Source organism: Urocitellus parryii, chromosome 13 (genome assembly GCF_045843805.1).
Source record: "Urocitellus parryii isolate mUroPar1 chromosome 13, mUroPar1.hap1, whole genome shotgun sequence".
NCBI classification, from domain to species: domain Eukaryota; kingdom Metazoa; phylum Chordata; class Mammalia; order Rodentia; family Sciuridae; genus Urocitellus; species Urocitellus parryii.
The window spans coordinates 7,951,818-7,972,704 of NC_135543.1; the positions used below are offsets into that span (position 1 = coordinate 7,951,818).

Sequence of the window (20,887 nt, forward strand, 5' to 3'; positions counted from 1 at the left end):
CTTAATCCACATGGACTGTTCCTTCTTGGAAATACATTGGATTTGGGAAAGTTTTATTTGGCCTCAATCCTGATATTAAACAGATCAAGTTTACCTCTGAACGTTCACTGTTGCCTCGAGGTCACCCTTTGCTGACACCCTCCACCCTGAGGTCTTGACTCCTGGCTTCCCCTGCTGCTGGCTGACTTTAGAGACACTTTATGTAGAAGGCACAGCGTGCCGTGGGCACTTCCTTCCTTTTTTTCATCCTACATAAAAGCAGCTTTTCCTGTTTCATTTCTTTGTGTTTCCTGAGCAACTAGCATGGGATAACAGGATTCAAACACATGACAGGATGAAATAGACAATAAAGGATCCTGGGGCTAAGGAAGACCATCCCAGAGCTCATGCATTGGCTAGCAGGTGTTTATGTTCTAGAAAGTGGAGCTTCTTCAGATGGCGAAATGAACAAATGGATAAGATGCTTTCATCCAAATAAACACGAGTCATTCCCAGGACTGCTCTGCGGGAACTTCCAGCAGGTATCTCAAGAGACACCAACTTTGGAACATGCTTCCCACCATATCGAGGGTGCACCCACGAAGAACTGAGCCATTATTAAGAGGCTCAATGAGAGTGTTCAACAGAACATTCTGCACAGACATTGTGTCTGCACACACTAGGGACCTTTGGCTTTTAAAGGTATGTTGCAAAGGTGGCCACTTTTCACCAGGACATTTCCTGGGCTCTCTCAGATGTTTGTCTTAAATGAAGATGGGTACTGCTAGCACCAAAGAGGAGTGAAGCAGACAGAATCAAAGGAGGCTGTCCCTGTCAGGTTACAGAGGATTTCCACGTGAGACTGGTCCCAATTGGAGCTTCACTCTCCTGGCGTGCCCTGAAGCTGCACATCATTCTGTCTTCATTCATCCTTTTCAGGGATTTTATTCATCTTTTCCTCCCTATAGGCAGCGCTCATATTTATTTCATTAAATTTTCTATAAACTGTTTCCTTTTCATCTGCTTAGAAAATTAAGGAAAATTTATTAGCTGATCTTATGTAAATTACTCCAGTTCGGTTTTCATCTAGGATAAATTTGTTTTGAATATCTGTTGTGACAATTATATACAGCTACATTTTCAACCCTAATGCATTTTTAATAACTTCCTTCAATAGCTAGTGATTTGAATTTCAAATTTCTTTCTATCAAGAAGTTTAAAAAAGTATATACCATTTTATAACCGTTTCATATAAAATTGATTTATGCAGCAGGATGTTGCTCACAGTAAACATATCAAATGTCTAAGTGAGAGCATCAATACTCGTAAGTTTATAATATGTATGTTTTAGACAGGGCATAATACAAATATAAAGTTGATAAAAAAATAACTGTATCCTTAGCTTATTTTTTAGAAATTCCTCACTTAGGTTAGAAACATTTTATTTATTTGATTGATCATTTTAATTTATTGCTATCATACATTAGGGCAGATTTTAGGGAAAATCAAAGTTACTAATTACTCATTTAAAATACTTAAACACTAATAAACAGAACTTATTGGATTATTTGACAAGGGATTTTAAATTTTTCATGACATCTCTGCTGCTTAAAGTATAAAACCCCAGTTCTTAGAGGTTCTCGTATCCTTTGCCTGGTTGCTACATCCACCTGGGTCAGCTCATCTTCCTAACTCCCTCTTCTTGCAGAGTTTGCCAACACTCCATTACCCAAGTGCTTTCCAAATCACCCCACGATGTAACTTGTTATCACAGTTTTTCCTCTTTCTTTTTCTGCACAATGCATTCCCCTGTGTATTTTGCTTAAAACAGAATAATCTTTAATGAAGCAGAGTAATCTTTAAAGAAGCTCCTGACTGCACATCCTTTGCAAAGCCGTAATTTCCAGAGATAGAATTAACTATTCCCTCATAGTTTTTATTATTCATTGCATTTATTATAGTCAGCTATTTATAAACCCTTTATTTCATCAGATTGTAAAAGCTTAAAAGAACAATGACAATAACTGTTAGCATTTATGGACTACGCTACACACTCCTAAATCCTTCAGATGCAGTATCTTATTTTCTGCTCTCAACAGTCCTGTAGACAATGACATTTGCTGTCCCTGTTGTGCAAACAAGATCCTCAGTATTTGTCTTGTCACCAGACTCAGCAATCTCATAAGAATATATATCATGCTAATGGTTGCATTGTATTAGTAGTCTCACAAAAATTGTGTAACCCTCTTAATCATGCTGTGCTCATTATATACGACTTGGGATTAATAACAGTTTCATAATAAAGAGGGCAGCTCCCTGGACAACAACAACAGTGATTACTCCTAGGGATAGATGTGCCTGCAGGTCACTTATCTCACCCAGGAAAAGCAAATACTCACGTTGAAGGTTTTACTCCAATTTGAATATTGCTTCAAGGAAATACCATTTTGATGCCTTGAGGAACAGACTGCATTTGAGTGATAAAGAATGGCATTAAAGAAAAATAAAGGAATGACAAAAGAGAATTTGAAGTAGTGCACCTGCTAAGGGAAAGAGGACCCAGAAATCAGCATCACTGGGCTGGGTCATGAAGAAGGAGCACAGAGATGTGGCTATAGAAGGCTCAGGTATGAGAACGAGTCAGCCGGTGGAAGTTCCAGGCAATGTGTGCTAAAATACAGTTAAAGTGTGGGAAGAGGACCTGAGCACACCGTGTTGAAAAGCAACCGCAAGATCTCTGACCACCGAGGAACCGTGCTCTAACTAATCTTCCCTATAAAGATTGGTTTAAATTTACCAATTCAGTTCACAATCTCAGAAAAAAAAATGACATAAAATTATTGAAAGGAAACCTAAGTCACTAAGGAAGTGAATTAGCCTTGCCAAAGCTATAAAGTCATAGTAATAAAAACTTTAATCTTCTCAGCGTTGCCACGACAAAGGTAAATTTTAGCTGTCACATCTACTGAGTTTCGTTATTAAAATGCTTTCCGCAGCTGCACGTTACAGTTGATGAAATTTATTTAGCTACTTATTAACAGATTATTCCCTTAAATATTCTTATTCTCATTGAGTTCTGTTACTGTTTTGTACCTTGATTCTCAGGTAATGGGGGAGGGGACATGGATGGTTTTGAAGTGTGACAGGTTTTTTTTTTTTTTTTTAAGTTGTAGGTGGACACAATATCTTTATTTTTATTTATTTTTATGTGGTGCTGAGGATCGAATCCAGTGCCTCCCACGTGCTAGGCAAGTGCTCTACTGCTGAGCTACAACCCCAGCTCAGTTGCAGTTTTCTAACATTAATTTTTGTATATCCTACTTGTGTCCACACTCAGATTCTATCCCTTTCTTTTTGATAAAATGCATGAAGCACCCTTAATTCTTCCAAAGACAAGGCACTATGATAAGACGAAGGAGCTTCCTCCTCCTGGTTTTCAGTCAGCTAGACCATTCCTGCTGTGCTTGCTACAGGTGTGCTGCCATACGGTCACATTTTAAAGACATATCTGCTGCAGGTCTTGGCACAAGACTTCTTGAGAAAGCTCCCTGAGGGCTGGTCTCTTTTTCACCTCTCATTCTTCCGTAGGTCACTCCACGTAAACTTAGTCCTGATATTTCAATGAAATAGTTCTGTCAGAGTCACCAGACACTTCTGTTTTACGTCTAACCATCTCCTTTCTGTTGTCTTCCCAATCCCTCCATGATGTTAGACACAGATGGTCATCTGGTCCTTGTTTTCCATGGGTTCCAATGCTCTACTCTGAGTGTTTTCTTTCCACTTAGAGTCTTTTTTTCAGGCTTCTGCCCGAGCTCCATTGCCTTTTCTAATCTTCCAAATACTGTAGTGCTACTTATTTGTTTATTCTTCTCTCTTCCAACTCTTCCAAGGACATTTCATCCAGTGCTGTAGCATATAGTGCTACCAATATGCTCAGGACAACCAAATGAACAGTAGCACTGATATTTTTTCTACTCCTGACCACTTTCAATTACCCAATTGATTACTAGACATTTTAGCCTAACAGACATTTTATGTATAACACATACAAAGTTAAAGCTTTTGATTTTTACCCAGATTTAGCACTTCTAGACTTCCTCATGTCATGAATCACATAATCATTGATGCTCTTGCTCAAGTTCAAACCCATGAATCACCCATGATTACTACATTTCACTCCACCTAATTCTTAAGTAAATATTGTCAGTTTTCACACACCATGTCCAAAGATTGTCTTTTTATCTCTAGACCCAATACTAACACTTCATCTAAGCCACCGTCACATCTGGACTAAACTAATTACTGCTTAAGACTTGCTATATATGAAGAACCTCTTTAAGCAGTTACATGCAGAGCTGTAAAATTTCATTTATCAACCATTCCAGCTATATTTAACCTCATTAAAAGGCAACAGTATCATTTATTCCTTGCAATAGCCTTCTGTCATAGATACTATCATAATCTTAATTTATCAGAGGACAATGAAGTATGTTGAAGGTTAAATGGCCAACCCAAGTTCACACAGCTGCTACGTACAGAATCTAGATCTTGCATTTATAACGTGCCTGCTGGACAGTGTGGGGAGATTCCTGACCTTCTTCAATATTCTTTCAGGATTGACCTTTTCCATATTGCTGTGTTGAACAATATCTCACCTACAAAGATTGCATCCATTTAAAATAAGCCAACGAGTGAGTTTCAACAGTTGTATATACCCGTTAAAAATACTGTCATAATAAAAATAACATTTTCCCCATTCTTTGCAGCCTGTTACCCATCCACACCTTTACCCTGGTCACCCTCTCAAAGCTAGGCAACCAATGACCTCATTTCTGTTACCGAAGATAAGTGTGAAATCATTACAATATGATCTTTAGAGGCCTGACTTCTTTGACTTGACACCATAATTCTGATATTTGTCTCACATTCTGCGTACCAGAGGACTCTCTTTTCCATCATTCAGGGATATCTGTTGATGGATGTACTGTAATCCCCCCTCCTGCTCTATTTAGGTTGTTTTTACTCCTGCCTCTTGGAAACAAAGTGAACATTTCTATACTTGCCATTAGGTGGATATGGTTTTCATTTTGAATGGATAAATATTTTAAAGTAGTAAATTTCTAAAAGTGGCATGGCTGGGCAGATGGATAACGTTTTAAACAACATCGGTACACAGTGTTATATCTTGACCACCAACATGACTGCAGTTGCTCCATGTTTTCACCAACTCTAATTATTCTCAGTCTTTTGGGCCATTCTAATGAATGGGTAGTTTTGGATTTTGGTTTGAATTTTACAGACAACTAATGATGTCATGTGTTGTCTCATGCACTTATTTACTGAGCATTTAGAAAATGTTCATAATTTTTGTCCATTTTTAATACAGGATTATTTATGTTCTTCTTATTGGATTGTCAGATTCATATATCCTTGATACACGTCCTTTATCAGATAAATGCTTTAAAAAATGTTTTCTGTTCTGTTACTGGCCTTTTAAATTTACAAATTGGATCTTTTAAAGAGAAAAATATTTTAAATTTTGATGTAGTTCAAATCAGTTTAGCAAGCTCTTTCTTTCTATCTTTCTTTCTTTCTTTTCTTTTTTTTTTTTTTTTTGTCTTAAGAAATTGTTTTCTTATACCACAGGGGAAACAATCTCTCCTATGTTTACTTTTGGGAGTTTCTGCATTTCATTTAGACCAGTGATCTTGTTTTGAGTTTATTTTGTCTATGGTGTAAAGTAAGATCAATGTTTACTTATTTACTTAGGACAGTCAGTTGTTCTAACAACATTTGTTGAATAAAATTTCTTTCCCCGTTGACTTGTCTTTGTATCTTTCTCTCACTTCAACTGATCGTGAAAGCACAGATTCATTCCTGACCTTCTATTCCCTTTCATTGATTGTTTTGCATATCCTATTGCTAATATCTTATTGTGGTGATCTCTGTGGTTACATGGTTAGCCTTGATGTTTTTAAGCATAATAGTTCCAACTTCGCTCTTTATTAAACTTGCTTTGTTTAATCTAGGTTATAGAGATTTCCAACTAAAATAAGCTTTTAATATCTACAAAAAATAGACTTATGGAATGTTGTTTAGAATTATGTGGAATGTATATGATTTTTTTTTTTGTACTTGAAAACGGTGTGTACTTTCCTATGTATACTCACTTTTGTGAATTAGATGTGTCCTTTGCACAAGAATTCAAGTTTTTTTCAGAAGGGCAATGTCTGACTCTCTTGTATCTCCAAATCACCAACCAGGAGCAGAGGATCTGGCATGGATCGAAGATACATACCTCTTGTGTCCACATTACCAGTCTTGATGGTTGGTTAGAATTCTACAGTGTGTCAAGTTTTCAGACAGAAGACAGTTGAGCCCAAACAGTAGATAGTAAAGGAGGAGTGGGGAGGGGAGTGGGAGGACAGGTGCATTGACTAGCGAGCTCACGTTAATGTAATTCATTGATGAGCAGGCAGGGTCTCTGACTAGGATTTCACAAAAAGCTTAGTTATGTTCAGTCCCTCAACCTTGCAATAATAAAATAAATATCACACATTTGTATTTCAAATCCTGGAAATTCTTTATTCACAGGTGTAATCTTATTGCCAAAATCATAACCATAATAATCATAATACAATACCAGTAAGACTTTAGAACTCAAACTCTTTTCCTGTAGTTAGAAGAAGAATTGTGTTAGCTGTTTTATGCTATCAGAATCCCATAACCCTTAGAGACATGTAATATAATAATTCTAAAATCCATCCACTTGTGAGAAAACCAAATGTCCAGGAGCTAGTAAGTGAACAGGGACTTGAACTTGCATTTTTTTGATAGTAAATCTACATTAATACATAGAATAGCTCATACAGTTACTGAATTCAAATTCTAAGCTCTCTGATTAGGTTCAGATATAATGTATGTGACTGTTAGCTATTTGTGTAATAGAATTTGTTAGTATATTACTATAAATAATCTTCTGTTAATAAAAGGAGAAATTAGAACGTATAACATATAAAATAAAATCCCACGCATTCATGACATCAACCGGTAAGTTTCTCTAGCTCAGCACCAAAGACAGATTAGAATCTTTACTGAGCTTTCTCGAGCACCTACAACCAGCAATACTGTTTTACAGTTCTCAGTTCTGATCAGGAATCCTCCATATTGCTGCAAAATACTGAACTGTGTTTTGATGTGATCTCCAAAGATAACCTTAGGTAGCATATGAATTATTACTTGGGGTTATATTTTACATTCTTTAATTCTTAGGAAATTGATATTTTACTCCTGGAATTTATGGCACATTTCTACATCTCAGCACTTTTGATGATCATTTCCTTGTTAAGGAGCTGACTAAACACCAAGTGCCATGTACATTAACAATATCATTAGCACTGCTAAAACTAGCCTCAACATTTTATCTCCTAAATATTGCCCAGGGTTTAAATCAAAGTAACAAATGCTCAATTAACCTGAACAGAGGGAAAATGCCTACTCAGCACCTTAGAAAATGATCTGGTTGAGTTATGAGTCATCTCATTTTGCAAAGCAGCAATAAAAAGGTGTCTTTCATTTGCAGAGGTACCCCTGGCATTTACAACAGATGATTACAATAAAGAAGAAACGTAACTTTGGAGTTTTATCAGAACAGGGGCATTTTATCTTGACCATGAATCTTTGCCTCTGCAGCTTTCATCTATCAAGGAAATATCTCCACGAGTTGTCAAGGGTGCAGCTATTCTCCCAGGCACTCCCAGGACTCTGACTCACCTTATGAAAGTTTCTGAAATAAGCTGCCTTTTCATCTGGAAATTTTTCTAACCTTCTGGGTCCTTTGCTGGAAGCCTTCTTGAAAACCAGCCAGCATCGTCTGAAAATCTGAAAATAAATAAAAGAATCCCATTATCTCTCCTTTTTATAGGCTCTTAGTGGCACCGAGAGGTTTATCTATTCAATTAATCCACTGGGAATAAATTTTTAAAAGCACACTTACTTTATAGTGTAACTTTGTCTTTGAATGATAAGTATGTTACTAATTACAATTGCAGCAAAATTTTAAAATACAATATTTCTTATAAAAGAATTTCTTTGTGTAATGAGGTTGTCAATGTGTTCATTTCAGTAGTTTTCAATGTAAATCCCCAGTGTTTCAAGACCATATACAACCTTTATTCCCACTATCCTCAGGACAGATGATTTTCTGTTTTCTATGCTAGTGCAGTAGCAGTTCAATAAGCTTAAGTGAAGCACTTCTGTATGGCTCCATTTTCTACCTCTGGAGGAAAAAAAACCAAAAACCTTGCCTTTAAAAATTAACTTATCTTGTAGGATTTTAGGCTTTCTTTTTTTTAACAGATGCCCATATGTTAATTTAGGAAAGAGAAAGTAATTTGTTTTTATAATGGACACATCTGTCTCACTCTTTTATACTTTTTTAGTAACTAGAATTTTATTAAGTGCTTAATATGTACAATAAGTTTAGATTTTATATACACATTTAATCATCAGAACTAGTAGATAAAGTAAGTATTATTAACTTCATTTTAAGATAGAGTTAGAGATAATGCAAGATTGGAAAACACAACTGTATGTCTTTACATTTTGGTTAAAAAAATGACTAATAATTGCTCAAACAGAAACCGTTATTTCTGGAAATTGCCTTTAAGTTATGAACTAATCACTCTTGGAAGTTTCCATCATCTGTCACCGGGTTCCCACCTATCACATGCCCTCCACAGGCCTTTTTGGAGGCAAGGCAGTAGAGTCTTTTATTCCAGTAATGAAACAGGTCTGGGAATGCAAACTGGCCACAACTTTTAAATTTCAAAATGTATCCATTGTTTGCTGGAGTGAAATCTCTCCACAGCCACAGGAAATTCGTAAAAGGAAATTTCAGAAACTTAGGTCACTATATTTACCTTCTCTGTCTTTATTTAAATTGCAAAGTTGTCACAGTACACTTTGCGTTAGAAGAGGATGAATACTGCAATTCTGTTGACTGATTCTGGGGTGCATTGCCTCTTTGCTAACAGACAGCATCTTTCTTGGTAAAAGGCACTTTTAGTGCAGTTGATAGAGACTTCTCATTGTAAAGCAGAATAAGCAGAATAACAGCACGTGCACTTGACGGCTCTTGCGTGCACTTGACGGCTCTTGCTGTCTTTCTTAGACCTGGGAGCCTGGAGGTGCATGTGCAGGACAACCCAGAGGTTCCTGCATGGGAATGTCTGTCCATCTCTGCTTAAGATCCAATGGATGTGCCTTCCCTCTCGAGTGCTTTCCCTCTGTGTACATGGAAATGAGGAGCTACTTTGAAGCTCTGGGTGTTCTTCCCACCCTTGTGCTCAGCACATGCTACATCTTTTGGTCCCTTAGTGATCCCCACTCCCTAAGTAAAACAATAGCAAAGAATATATCAATGTGATTGGGCTATGATCTTAGCATGTGGTTTTTTAGCTTCAATGAACTCAATTCTATATCGATTTTTATTTGGTGTTGGAGAATTCTGACTTTAAATTTAAAAACATACTTATGTTTTAAATAGTGACATTTAGAAAATGTGAACTTAGAAGAAATAGCGTGGCATAGTGGAAAATCCTTAAAGTTCTGGGATCAGACAGGCTTGGATTTACATCCTGGCTAGCTGTGCAGCCTCAGATTACTCAGTGTCCAGCTAACAAAGAAGAGCTCCCCAAGAGAAGCAGGGAGGATGTGGCAAGGGGGACCCATGTTCTGGGCATAGAAGGTTGCCACGAGGATCTGCTCATTTTGCTTACAGAGCAGGTGCGATTTTCTGCTCATGACAAAACTCTACCTAGTGAACACCTTTTTCCTAATGAGGCAAAAGCCTAACAAATATTCAGAGCCAGAATATTCAGATGCAAGTGTTCTCCATTCAGAAAAATTAGAGGATCACATGGGAGTTTTAAAAGATAAACAGAAATTATAGTAATGATCTTCCAGACGTGAACAGTGCCACTGTAAAGACGGGACTTGGAATTCCAAGTCAACTCAGCCCCGTGTGAGAGCCACAATGGGCAAGTCACTGAGCTCTCTAAGCAGGTGTCCTTCCATTAGTTTGGGGAAAACAATGTCTATATTATACGATTATTGTGAAGTGAAAAAGAAATTAAGCATATTAAGTTAATCCCACAGTGCACACAGAGTCACCAATAAACCTAAGTGTTACAAACAGACAGGATGCTCTGAGCAGCTGGCTTTTCATAGAATCCAAAACCATCTACACACCCTGCATGTGTATGCACATATTACACATGGCAGTGTGTTTACATATACTATATGGTAAAAGTGGACTTGTACCAAATATATTTTTAAAGTTTTCAAAGATTCCATAAGTTATGGGAACTATTATATACATGATATGAGTAGAAAAACTCTTTAAATATTACATTCAATATAAATATTAATTCCTGCTAATATCTTAGGATACTTCAGGTATTGTTAATTAATATAGCTATTCATATTTACATGTTCCAATACAGAGTAAAATAAAATGAAATTCCTTCCAAAAATGACTCTCTGCACAATATACCATGAAGTAACATACAGAGAGCAAGTCTTTTCACTCACTCTCTAATACAATTTGAAGCCTTGTTTTAGAGCTGAGGATTTTATGCTATAATGTCCAAGGACAGAGAGAAACTCAATTTCACTGTAAGTTCTGTTATTCTTTAAAGGCCTTGCCTCGCAGAAGTTATATTAACGTCTCTAAGACTTAACTTCCTCATCTATAAACTAAGATCAAACTCCATCATGAACTCACTCTTTCAGGATTACAAGAGATAGAGAGCCTGCAGAAAACGTCTAGCATATGATTGGAAAGGAGTCTACAGTCTGATCTGAAACTCTTGGGTTTTGGGTGCTGAACTGAACTATGCCCCCCCCAATTCACCTACTGAAGCCCTAACTCCTGGTGAGATAGTCTTTGGAGATGGGCCTTTGGGAGATAATCCGGGCTAGATGGAATCACGAGGGGTGGGCCTTGATGGTGGAAGCAGAGTTCTCTTGAGAAGACCCCAGGGCCTTTGCTTCCTCTCTCTCCCTGCTCGCTCACAGAGAGGCCCTGTGTGCACTCAGTGAGTAGGCAGTTGTCCCTAAGCCAAGAAGAGGCCATCACAGAACCCAACCACACTGGCACCCAGATCTCAGCCTTGCGTGCTGCGCAATTGTGAAAAAGTAAAGTTTTGTGCCTCAGGTCACCTGATGTAGGGCACTTTGCTGTGGTAGCCTGAGCTGATGAAGGGGAGGGGGGAAGCATATATATGCAACATATATATAAGCAATATGTCTGTATCGATCAGCAATATCTGTATCTATATTAACAAAGGTGATACCCTTTTTCCATTCACTGCTCACAGCTCATGTCAAACGAAGCCTTTGGTACTCCAGAAATGCACACAGAGCTATCTAGTGACTACAGTGCCGCATCTGGTATTACCATAGTTAGTTTCTATTTTGGAGTGAGCTAAACATGAGCCAGAAAACACAAGCATTCCCGTTTTGAGAAGACTGACTTTATTTATCTATTTATTCTTTCAGTACGGGGATTTAATCCAGGGTTGATTTACCAGTGAGCCACATACCCAGCCCTTTTTATTTTTTATTTTGAGAGAGGGTCCCAGTAAGTTGCTAAAGGCTTGGCTAAGTTGTTGAGGCTGGCCTTGAACTTGTGATCTTCCTATCTCAGTCTCCCCAGCCACTGGGATTACAAGTATGTGCCACTGCCCCTGGCTAGATGGACTTTTTTTTTCATTTATTTTCCAGATTTTATTGGTTCATTGTAATTAAGTATCATGGTGGGATTTGTTGGTAAATGTTCATGCTTGCACACAATATAACAATACAATTTGTCCAATATCATTCCCCTGAATTTAGCCTTTTCCACTCTTCCTCCCTCCTTTTGGTCCCTTTCCTTTACACTACCCATCTCCCTCTGATTTTCATGAGATCCACCCCTACCCCCACCCAACACCACCTTTATTTTCCTTTTTACTCTCTAGTTTCTACACATGAGAGAAAAGCCTTAGTTTTTTGATTTTGGCTTATTTTGGTTAACACAATGTTCTCAACTTTCATCCATTTTCCTGCAAATACAAAATTTCACTCTCCTATATGGCTGAATAAAACTCAACTGTACATATACCATTTTCTTTATCCATTGATCCATTGGTAGACACCCAATTTGGTTCCATGGTGTGGCTACTGTGAATTGTGCTGCTGCAAACATGGGTATGCATATATTGCTATTGTATGCTGACTTGAATTCTATAGAATAAGTACTAAGTTCGAGAAGCATAGCTGGATCACATGGTGCGTCCATTCCTAGCCTTTTGAGGAAGATTCATACTGATTTTCATAGTGGTTGTACTAACTTACAGTCCCATCAATAGTGTGAAATACCATACAGAGAAGAAATCAAAGCCAAACAAAAAAAAAGAGGACAATTCTCTTTTGAAGACTAGCTGAGCAAATCTAAGCAAATGAGAAATAGGACCAAATTAAATGTTATAAATAAGTCAAAACGGATGGAATTATTAAACATCTCTTTATAATAATGATGAATGTAAATGGTCTCACCTATAATTAAAAGACATAGGCAGGCTGGCAGACAGAATGGATTTTTTTTTAAAAGACCGAAACCTATGTGGTTTGCAAGGGACTAACATTACAGACAAAGAGCCATTGGTTGAAACTGAAAGGATCGAAATTGGCCACCTTGTAAATGAAGACTGAAAACAATAAGAAGTAGCTACTCTTATATGTGACAAAGCAGACTTCAAGTCAAAACGAATCAAAAATCTCTTAAAAGGCCATTTCATAATGGTAAAGGGAACAATCCAACAAAAAATATAACACTAGTAAGGATTTATGTCCCAAATTTTGGTTTACCTCATAAAACATAAAAGAGATACTACTTGAATTAAAGACTCAAATGTACCCCAGGATTTAAAAATATCCAACATCATTATCAAGTAGAATAATGAAAATCAAAACTATACCAAATCTTCATTGCACTCCACTTAGAATGGTAGCCATCAAGTACACAGACAATAATAAATACTGGAGAGGAAGTGGAGAAAAAAGAAAAGTTTTACACTAAGACGGACTTTTAAGGACTTATCATAATAAACTGTGTACTAGATTGAGGTCCTTAAGTTATTCTTCTCTTTTTTTTCCTGGAATAATTTTAGGTTTATAAACAGTTTCAAAAATGATGTAGCAAATGTCTCCATACTTTACCCAGCTTCTGCTCATGTACACAAGGTACATTGTTCAAAACTAAGACATGAACATAAACATGGGTGAAATTCCAAGGTCGTTGGTAAAACTACTAAAGTAAACTGCAAATTCTGTCCAGATTTCTCCAGCTTTTCATTGTCCTGTTCAGGGACCCAATCCACAATTCCTAGGTGACTTCGCTTGTCCTATGTCCTTGGTGTCCTGTGACCTGGAACAGTTTCTTAGTATCTTTTTGTTTTACATGACCTTGACCATTTTGAAGGCTGTTAGTCAGGTATTTTGTGTAAGGTTTTTAAATTTCCATTTGTGGTCTCAAATTATTTTTGATATTTCAAAGTCTAAAGACAGTCTCAGAGTAAAGTGACTAAAACATAAACATAATTTATTGGGAAAATAAAATTAATTTATCATGGCTGTGTTCTAGTTCTATTCCATTTGATCTCTAATTGAATTTTAAAGCTTCAAGTAGGAAAAGAATCACTTAATGGCAGATTTCAAAATATTTTGCTTTTAAAGAAGAGAAAGGTAACCAAAAGGGCCTTGGTATGAAGAGTTTTCAAGTGTCATTTTGTGTTATTGTGAAGTCAAATTAAATATGAGTCAGGACATTTAATGCCACCTCTACAAGAGGAGTATAAAATGAGAAGAAGCATGAGGAAATCACCCCTTTGTCCTTTTTTATCAACCTAGTTTTTATTGGTGTGCTATGATCTGCTTCAGGCCCCAGAACTGGCATCTTCTGTGAGTGTGTTGGAGACATTCCAGAGATGAGCAGCAAATCAACTGCTTGAGCCCTGAAAATCACTCCCAGGAAGAAAAAAAAAATTATAAAGGAGTAGGTTTTATTTTGCTTGTAAATGATAAATATAAAATCTTTGGGTGCATGAAAGAGAACCTTGTGAATAAAATTAGGTACCTGATTTTTATTAGCATCCCATTGAAAATAGGACAGAAATGAATGACCTTCCTGAGCAGTCTGGGGAAGAAGACGGGCTGTTCACTTCATGGTTCCACAAGGGCTGCTGAAGTTGCAAAGTCCATTGGCTGATTGGCAGCAGAACTTATTTCTTGCAAGAGGACTCTCTTTCCCTGGTGTCTGTCCCTTAGCAGATGATGTCCCTGCATGCTCCATTTCTGGATGGTGCATAAACTCTATTCCAGGTATTAGCTAATTTCACCTTGTCATTCAGATTCCTCTTCTAAACATGCCAATCATCTCACCAAACTAATTTCTGGGTGCACCTCAGATTCTCCTCATAGAACATTCCACGTTTCTGCCAGGACTCCAGAAATCCCAGGGACCTCCAGTTGGTACACACCCTGCACACACTGGCCGGCTGTAGTTAAACCCCTCTTCATCCGCTTCCATCTGATGAAAACCCTTTTTCCACAGGACAATCTCTTCCCCTTAGTGCCTTTTCCTTTTCAAGGTGATTTTACACAAAGGACATCCTTTTTGCATTTAAGACTCACTGAGTAGTAGATGGTAGATTTCTTGGCTTTAGTTCATACCTGTAATTACATTATTTAGCTAGGACTCATTCACAAGCTTTAACTTACTCAAAAGTTGGATTTAATGGGCCTGTTCCATCACCAGCTGTTGACCTAATGAATCTTGCACTTCAAACAGGATTTTGGTTAGAAACTTGGTAGAATTTCTGATGATAGGAACTGTCAAACCTGAGAGTCCCTGGCACTATAACTAGAAACTTTGTCTCTAGAGGTTTCAAAAATATACAGAAGAAATTGGTCCATCTGAGAGGCTTCTATTGGTGTTCCATTCTGAAAGCAAGATACCCTATAGATGATGTCTCTGGGTAAAGGATTAGATTCTTATTCATAACTATCATGTGTCAGATGAACATATCAGAATAACAAACACAGGGGGCTGGCGTTGTAGCTTAGTGGTTGAGTGCTTGGCTCACATGCACGGTGAGGCACTGGGATCGATCCTGAGCACCATATAAAATAAATAAATAAAGATATTGTGTCCACCTGATAGTTATTGCAGGTTTAATCTATGAAAAATTTTAACTTGCCTAGTCCTGGATTTTTGTCCTCTGAACAAAGGAACATGGTACAACAAAACACATTTGTTTCTTTGTGAAAAGTAGTTATTACAATGTGTCAACTTTATTCCATGGATGAAGTTAGTTTTAGCTATATCTTCAATACAGAAGGGAGTTTTAGTATCTTTCAACACCACATACACCTCTCATTTATTCAAAACGTACTTGAGAATTCTAGATTCTGTAGACATAGTAGTTAAAAAAAGAAAAGCATTAATAACCACGAAAACCAAGTTCCTGTGCCTATGGAAACAGCACTCCTGTCTTGGGAGCTTTCCCTCCATGGGCCGATGACAGCCATCAAGGAGTACTTTTGAGGACAGCCTTTTGCAGAGTGCTGGGGTTGTGAAAAGAACTGTAGGACAGGGAGAGAGAAGGGAGCAGCAGGAGTGTCAGGGGAAGGCTGGCCCAGGGGGACATTGAGCACAGCATTAGCGGAAGCGAGAGAAGGAGTGATTCAAACACCAGGAAAGAGAATTTTAGTCAGAGAGAATGTCAAGTACGATGCCCCTGCAGTGTTGGGGAAGACAGTCAAGTAGGGTTGTAGGGTTGGTTCTGGGCACATAAAATGGAGCCAGGAGCCCTCGAACACCCGCAGCTGAGCATTTGAACTGGCTGTCTGCACACACCACACTGTACATGCTGACCCTAAGAAATTGGTCCAGCTGCAGCTTCTAGAAAGCAATTCACCAGTGTCACTGTTGGTGAAACCAAACCTTTGCTGCCTGAGGCTGTGCCCAAGGCCTTTCTTACAAGAGGGGTTCAGTTCGACCTCTGATGAACCAGCAACAATTCTTGACAAGTCAGAGATGGAACTAGCAACCCACCTTGCACTTCAATCTATGAAAAGAGTTGCCACCTTGTAGAACCTGAGAGCACACTTTAAAGACGGCTTGAATTTTGCATCGTTCAGATTGCAATCCTAATAAACCCTAAATAAACATAATTCTTTACTGTCTGGGTTGGATTTTATCTCTAGTGAAGGCAAGAACCTGTCTGAATTACTGCTTCAAGGGCCCAGGGCAGTGGGCAGGGAACTACACTAAGGGGACAGGGTAGAGACATCTCTTAGGAGCTTGGCTTCTACTTTCTGATGGTATGCCACCAAGACTCCGAAGCACCAAGAAATAGAGGAGAGCTTAAAGTTTAACAAAAAAGTTAAAGTTCACAATAAGGTAAAATATGTTATTAGAGACAGAGACTGTTTGAAATACATATTAATTGAGAAGAATGAGTGTTTTATTCTGCCTTTGTGAGTATGCACAAAGAAGCCTCAAAATTATAAAACAAAATTGTCAAAAAATAGAAAATTTTACGATAACATTTTAAAGATTTCAGTATTTTCAGGAAAAGTAATACATATATGAGTTATAGATGTACAGAGTTTGAACAACATGATTGATGAAGCTGATTAAATAGACCTCTACATGGTACAGGAGGATTGCATAGTCTATGTGATTCTCAGACTTCTCAAGAATGGGAGAGAAGGTGATCATCCATTAGGTTACGAACCAACAAGTTCAAAGGATTGAAACTAGATCGAACAGCAAACTAGAAGCCTTGCTATGTGGAGTGCCAATGCTAATTAAAAGGCACAGTAACTAAGGCACCGCGGAACAGGGCAAACAGACCAAAGGAGTAGAATAAACACAGCGGCACACATATGGATACTTGGTTGATAACAAAACGAAGCACTTGGTTTGCAGCAACAGGAAGGACTTGCTAACCAACAGCTCTGGGATCACTGAATAAATCAAACAACCACAAAACGAGAATTGTCCTCTGCACAGGATGCCGCAAGATCAGTTTCATCTTTTGATGTAAAAAAAAGCACCTCTGTTTAACCAACCACTGCGATGCCTAGTTAAACAGCATTTCTGCCTTTTAATTTACCTTCCTCTTTTTTTTGCCCACTCAGTGTCATATATTTTCAGGCTTAGAAATCAGGTGTGTTCTTGACTTGAATGTGACAGTTCCAATAATTGAAGCTTTCAGAAAAAATAATAGGATACTAATACATCAGTAATCTCAAGTTAGGAACAAAATAAGACACAAAAACATAATTAGAAGAGAAAATGTGTAATAAATTTAAGTAAGAATTATGTTTTGTGTCAGGAAAAAATACTCTGAGAATTTAAAATCGAGCCAGTGATTAGAAGATACTGCTATACACATGACTGTCAAGTGGCACAGATCCAGGGTGTGCAAAGAATTCTTAGAAATACAGAAGAAAAAGACAAACAATCTGGGTTAAAAAAGGGCAAGCAGGTACCAGAATAGGCGCTTATAAAAAGGAGCCGTGCACACGCCCAACTATCCTGTGAACGTGCTCAGTCTCCCTGCACCTGGGAAATCTGATGTGAAGCTCAACGAGACATTATTTTACTCCAATAAGAGGAAAGAAAAAGCAAAACCACTACCTACAGCACATATTGGCTAAGCTGTGAAGCAAAGGGTTTCATATTCTGTTGGAGGAAAAAGTCTGAGTGCATACATTTGGAGGCTGCGTAGCTGTCTAGAATCCTAGAATTTTCTTGAAATTTACACAGAATTTTGCAACTCCACCCTTGGTTTTATACCTACCAGAAAAATGTGCACCGTGTATATCAATGTTCATAAAGGCATTAATAATAAAGGTCTCAGATCCATACATTGCAATTTATTTAGACAATTAAATACTGGGCAGCCTTGAAAAATATCTGAACTGTAGCTACACAGATAAATCTCAAAATCCTCATGTGAATAAAAAAATCCAGGTTAAAAACAACAATGCATGGTTAAGTTTCTCATAAAAATTCCTGAAATTGGCAAAACCAAGGTACACCGCACAGATAAATACTTAGGTGGTCGGTTTACCAAGAGCAGGAACGCGGCTTCCATCACGTTCAGCGTAGTGGTTGATGTAATGGGAGGTGGTGGGGTGACACTCATTCTGCTCAATTAATATAGGAGCCTTTCGAGGCACATGCTGTGAGTTCTTGGCTGCTAACACAGCTCTATCTATTTGGGGGTATATACACCAGTATTGGCCTCAAGCTGTCCATTAGTTTATGTCATTTTCTTTGTGGCTGTTTTAGTTTTCAATTATTTTTGAAAGTTAAAAAATACCTCACATTCATGTTTACACAGCCATTAGGAGCCCCTTTTACTTTTGCTTTTCTCCTTTCTTTTAATTCTACTTCTAAGAGGAAAGATACAGCAATAGATAGAGGCAGAAGAATGATCCCCAGTGCTTTTCAGGATAGCAGATGGCAGTTGCTGAGAAGGGGTCAGAACAGGTATTAGGATCAACCTTTAATTAGACTGAGCACCCTAGAGAGGCAGGCAGATGTCAACAGCTTTTGGTTAAGACATAGGCATCCCAGAACTGTTGATATCTAATGAGCTCAGGCATCTAAAAAAACCCCAAACCTGACAGCCTTACTTATATTAAAAAAGAAGTTAACTGTGATTGGCTTTGCATTGGAGTCTGGAGGGAACATCTGGGCTTGTGCCGCTGCAGGGAAACGAGGTGGGATGCCCACCAGAGAGGGTGTCAGGGTAGCTCTTGACACCGAGATGCAGCCTTCACCCAGGACCAGGAAATTCAGCAAAGACAGGGAAGGGTCAATGTGACTGATCCATTTAACTCAAGTAATCTGCCAAAGAGCCCCAAACCAAGTTGAGCTAACAATATACTAAAATGTCTTGCTGCTTCAAAGCCTGTCTTTTGGGATCATCTCTGTAGTGCATCTGATTCCCATATCATATTGTGTCCAATCTAAATTGCAATATACTAGACATTTAATAGACAATTAAATAACAGATGTACAGAGAGGAGACCATGATTTATGTCTTATGACTCATGTCTAAAATAAGAAGAATTATTTTCAATAATTATTCTTTAGAATAAACCTACACTGTGCTCAACTCTTATGGAATTCATTGCATTTGACTTTGTTCTCCAGTTAATGTTTTATAATATTTCCCAATAAACTATTGATTGACTTTATCTTGTTCAGGTTTGTTCAGTACTGGGAAAAAGCAGAAATTCTTACCAGAGCTACCATTCAAAAATGTTTTTCATATAGACACTATTAGAGTCTGAAAGTGTTCAGCAGACTATTTCTACTTTACATTAAATATATAGATTTGTCCTTAAGGTAGATTTTCAGAGATGCAAAGGAGATAAAAAGTTATAACTTTATGTATCATTGAAGAAGTAAGTAATCATAAATAATTTGTAATTATTGTTATTTGTTGGTCTAAGAAATTTACAAAATTTTGGAGCCTTTGTATACCAATATTTAAAAAATGCAACATGATTACACCAGATAGACTTTTAAAAATCAACCTTTACAAACTATTTCAGCATTTAGTAAGAAGATTAGAACCAGATATAGTGATTCTTTTGTTTTTGCCTGCTAATGTATGTTTCCCCAAGAAATGGTTTGCAATAGTGTTAATTTCCTAGATTAGATACACAAAAAATAAATAAAACTCTTCTCTACATTTTCCTAGGCAAAAATAATGTATACATTTGCTCAAATGAAAGTGTACTTTGTTTCATTAAATTATACAGACTATGAATGTTTTAAGAATTGACACCCTGATGCTGAAATGGAATGTCTTCATAGTCATCAACAAATATCCTTAAGTAAAAACACTCGACAAGTCTCCTTTTATTAATAAACCACATGACGAGTCAAGACACAAATTGCATTTATGAGAAAAGCTACCAAAAAGTATGGATGCAACACCTACACCTAGATTAAGTCATTTATTTTTTTTTAAGAGAGAGTGAGAGATTGAGAGAGTGAGAGAATTTTTTAATATTTATTTTTTAGTTTTCGGCGGACACAACATCTTTGTTGGTATGTGGTGCTGAGGATCGAACCCGGGCCGCACGCATGACAGGCGAGCGCGCTACCGCTTGAGCCACATCCCCAGCCCTATTTAATTTTTAATATTAAATGCCTTATCAAGAACTAGGCAAGGAGAATAGAGTATCATCAGTGTTTATCACTGAGGCAGTAAAAATACTGCACCCAGTTACTAAATGAATAAAATAGTGCATGTGTACTTCATAATGGGTACTCATGGCTTTGATGGTGACTTGTATAAAAAGTGTTGTGACTAGAAAATGATATTTCACATTATAGAGCCAGAAATGTGATTGGGGATTTTGGTTTGACTCCTTGTAATCACCTGAATTTCCAAGACATGTGTTTCCTGTAAACAGAAAAACCTGCAACTCTCATTGCAATATCTCCAGTCCTGGCTTCTGTGGGCCCAGCTGAACCGACCACGTGGGCTGAGAACACACATAGCCTGTTGGGTCTGCACACACCCCTACAGCTCAGGATGTGGTCCACTGGCTTCGAATTCTCTCAAATATTTTCAGTGCTGTGGTGAGAAATAAGTAAAATTCAAACTATCCTTCCTGTGAATTTACTAAAAATACTAAATCATGCAAGAGCATTTGAAATCCTTGGGTCAGAGGTATCTATCCAAAGTTGCCCTGATAAAATATATAAGTTGTAAACTGTAGTCATATCACAAAAACAAAGAAATGACAAATGTCTAAGGAGCTGGAA

The 20,887-nt window shown here is 37.6% G+C and overlaps 1 protein-coding gene across 1 annotated transcript in view; it reads right to left on the reverse strand.

The window, feature by feature from the left end:
• Dok6 (docking protein 6) overlaps positions 1–20,887 on the reverse strand; it is a 366,478-nt gene that overhangs the window by 224,930 nt on the left and 120,661 nt on the right. Inside the window, exon 2 of the mRNA XM_026388691.2 lies at positions 7,753–7,860. Within this exon, the coding sequence (XP_026244476.1) occupies positions 7,753–7,860 (108 nt within the window). The remainder of the gene's footprint in view (positions 1–7,752; positions 7,861–20,887) is intronic.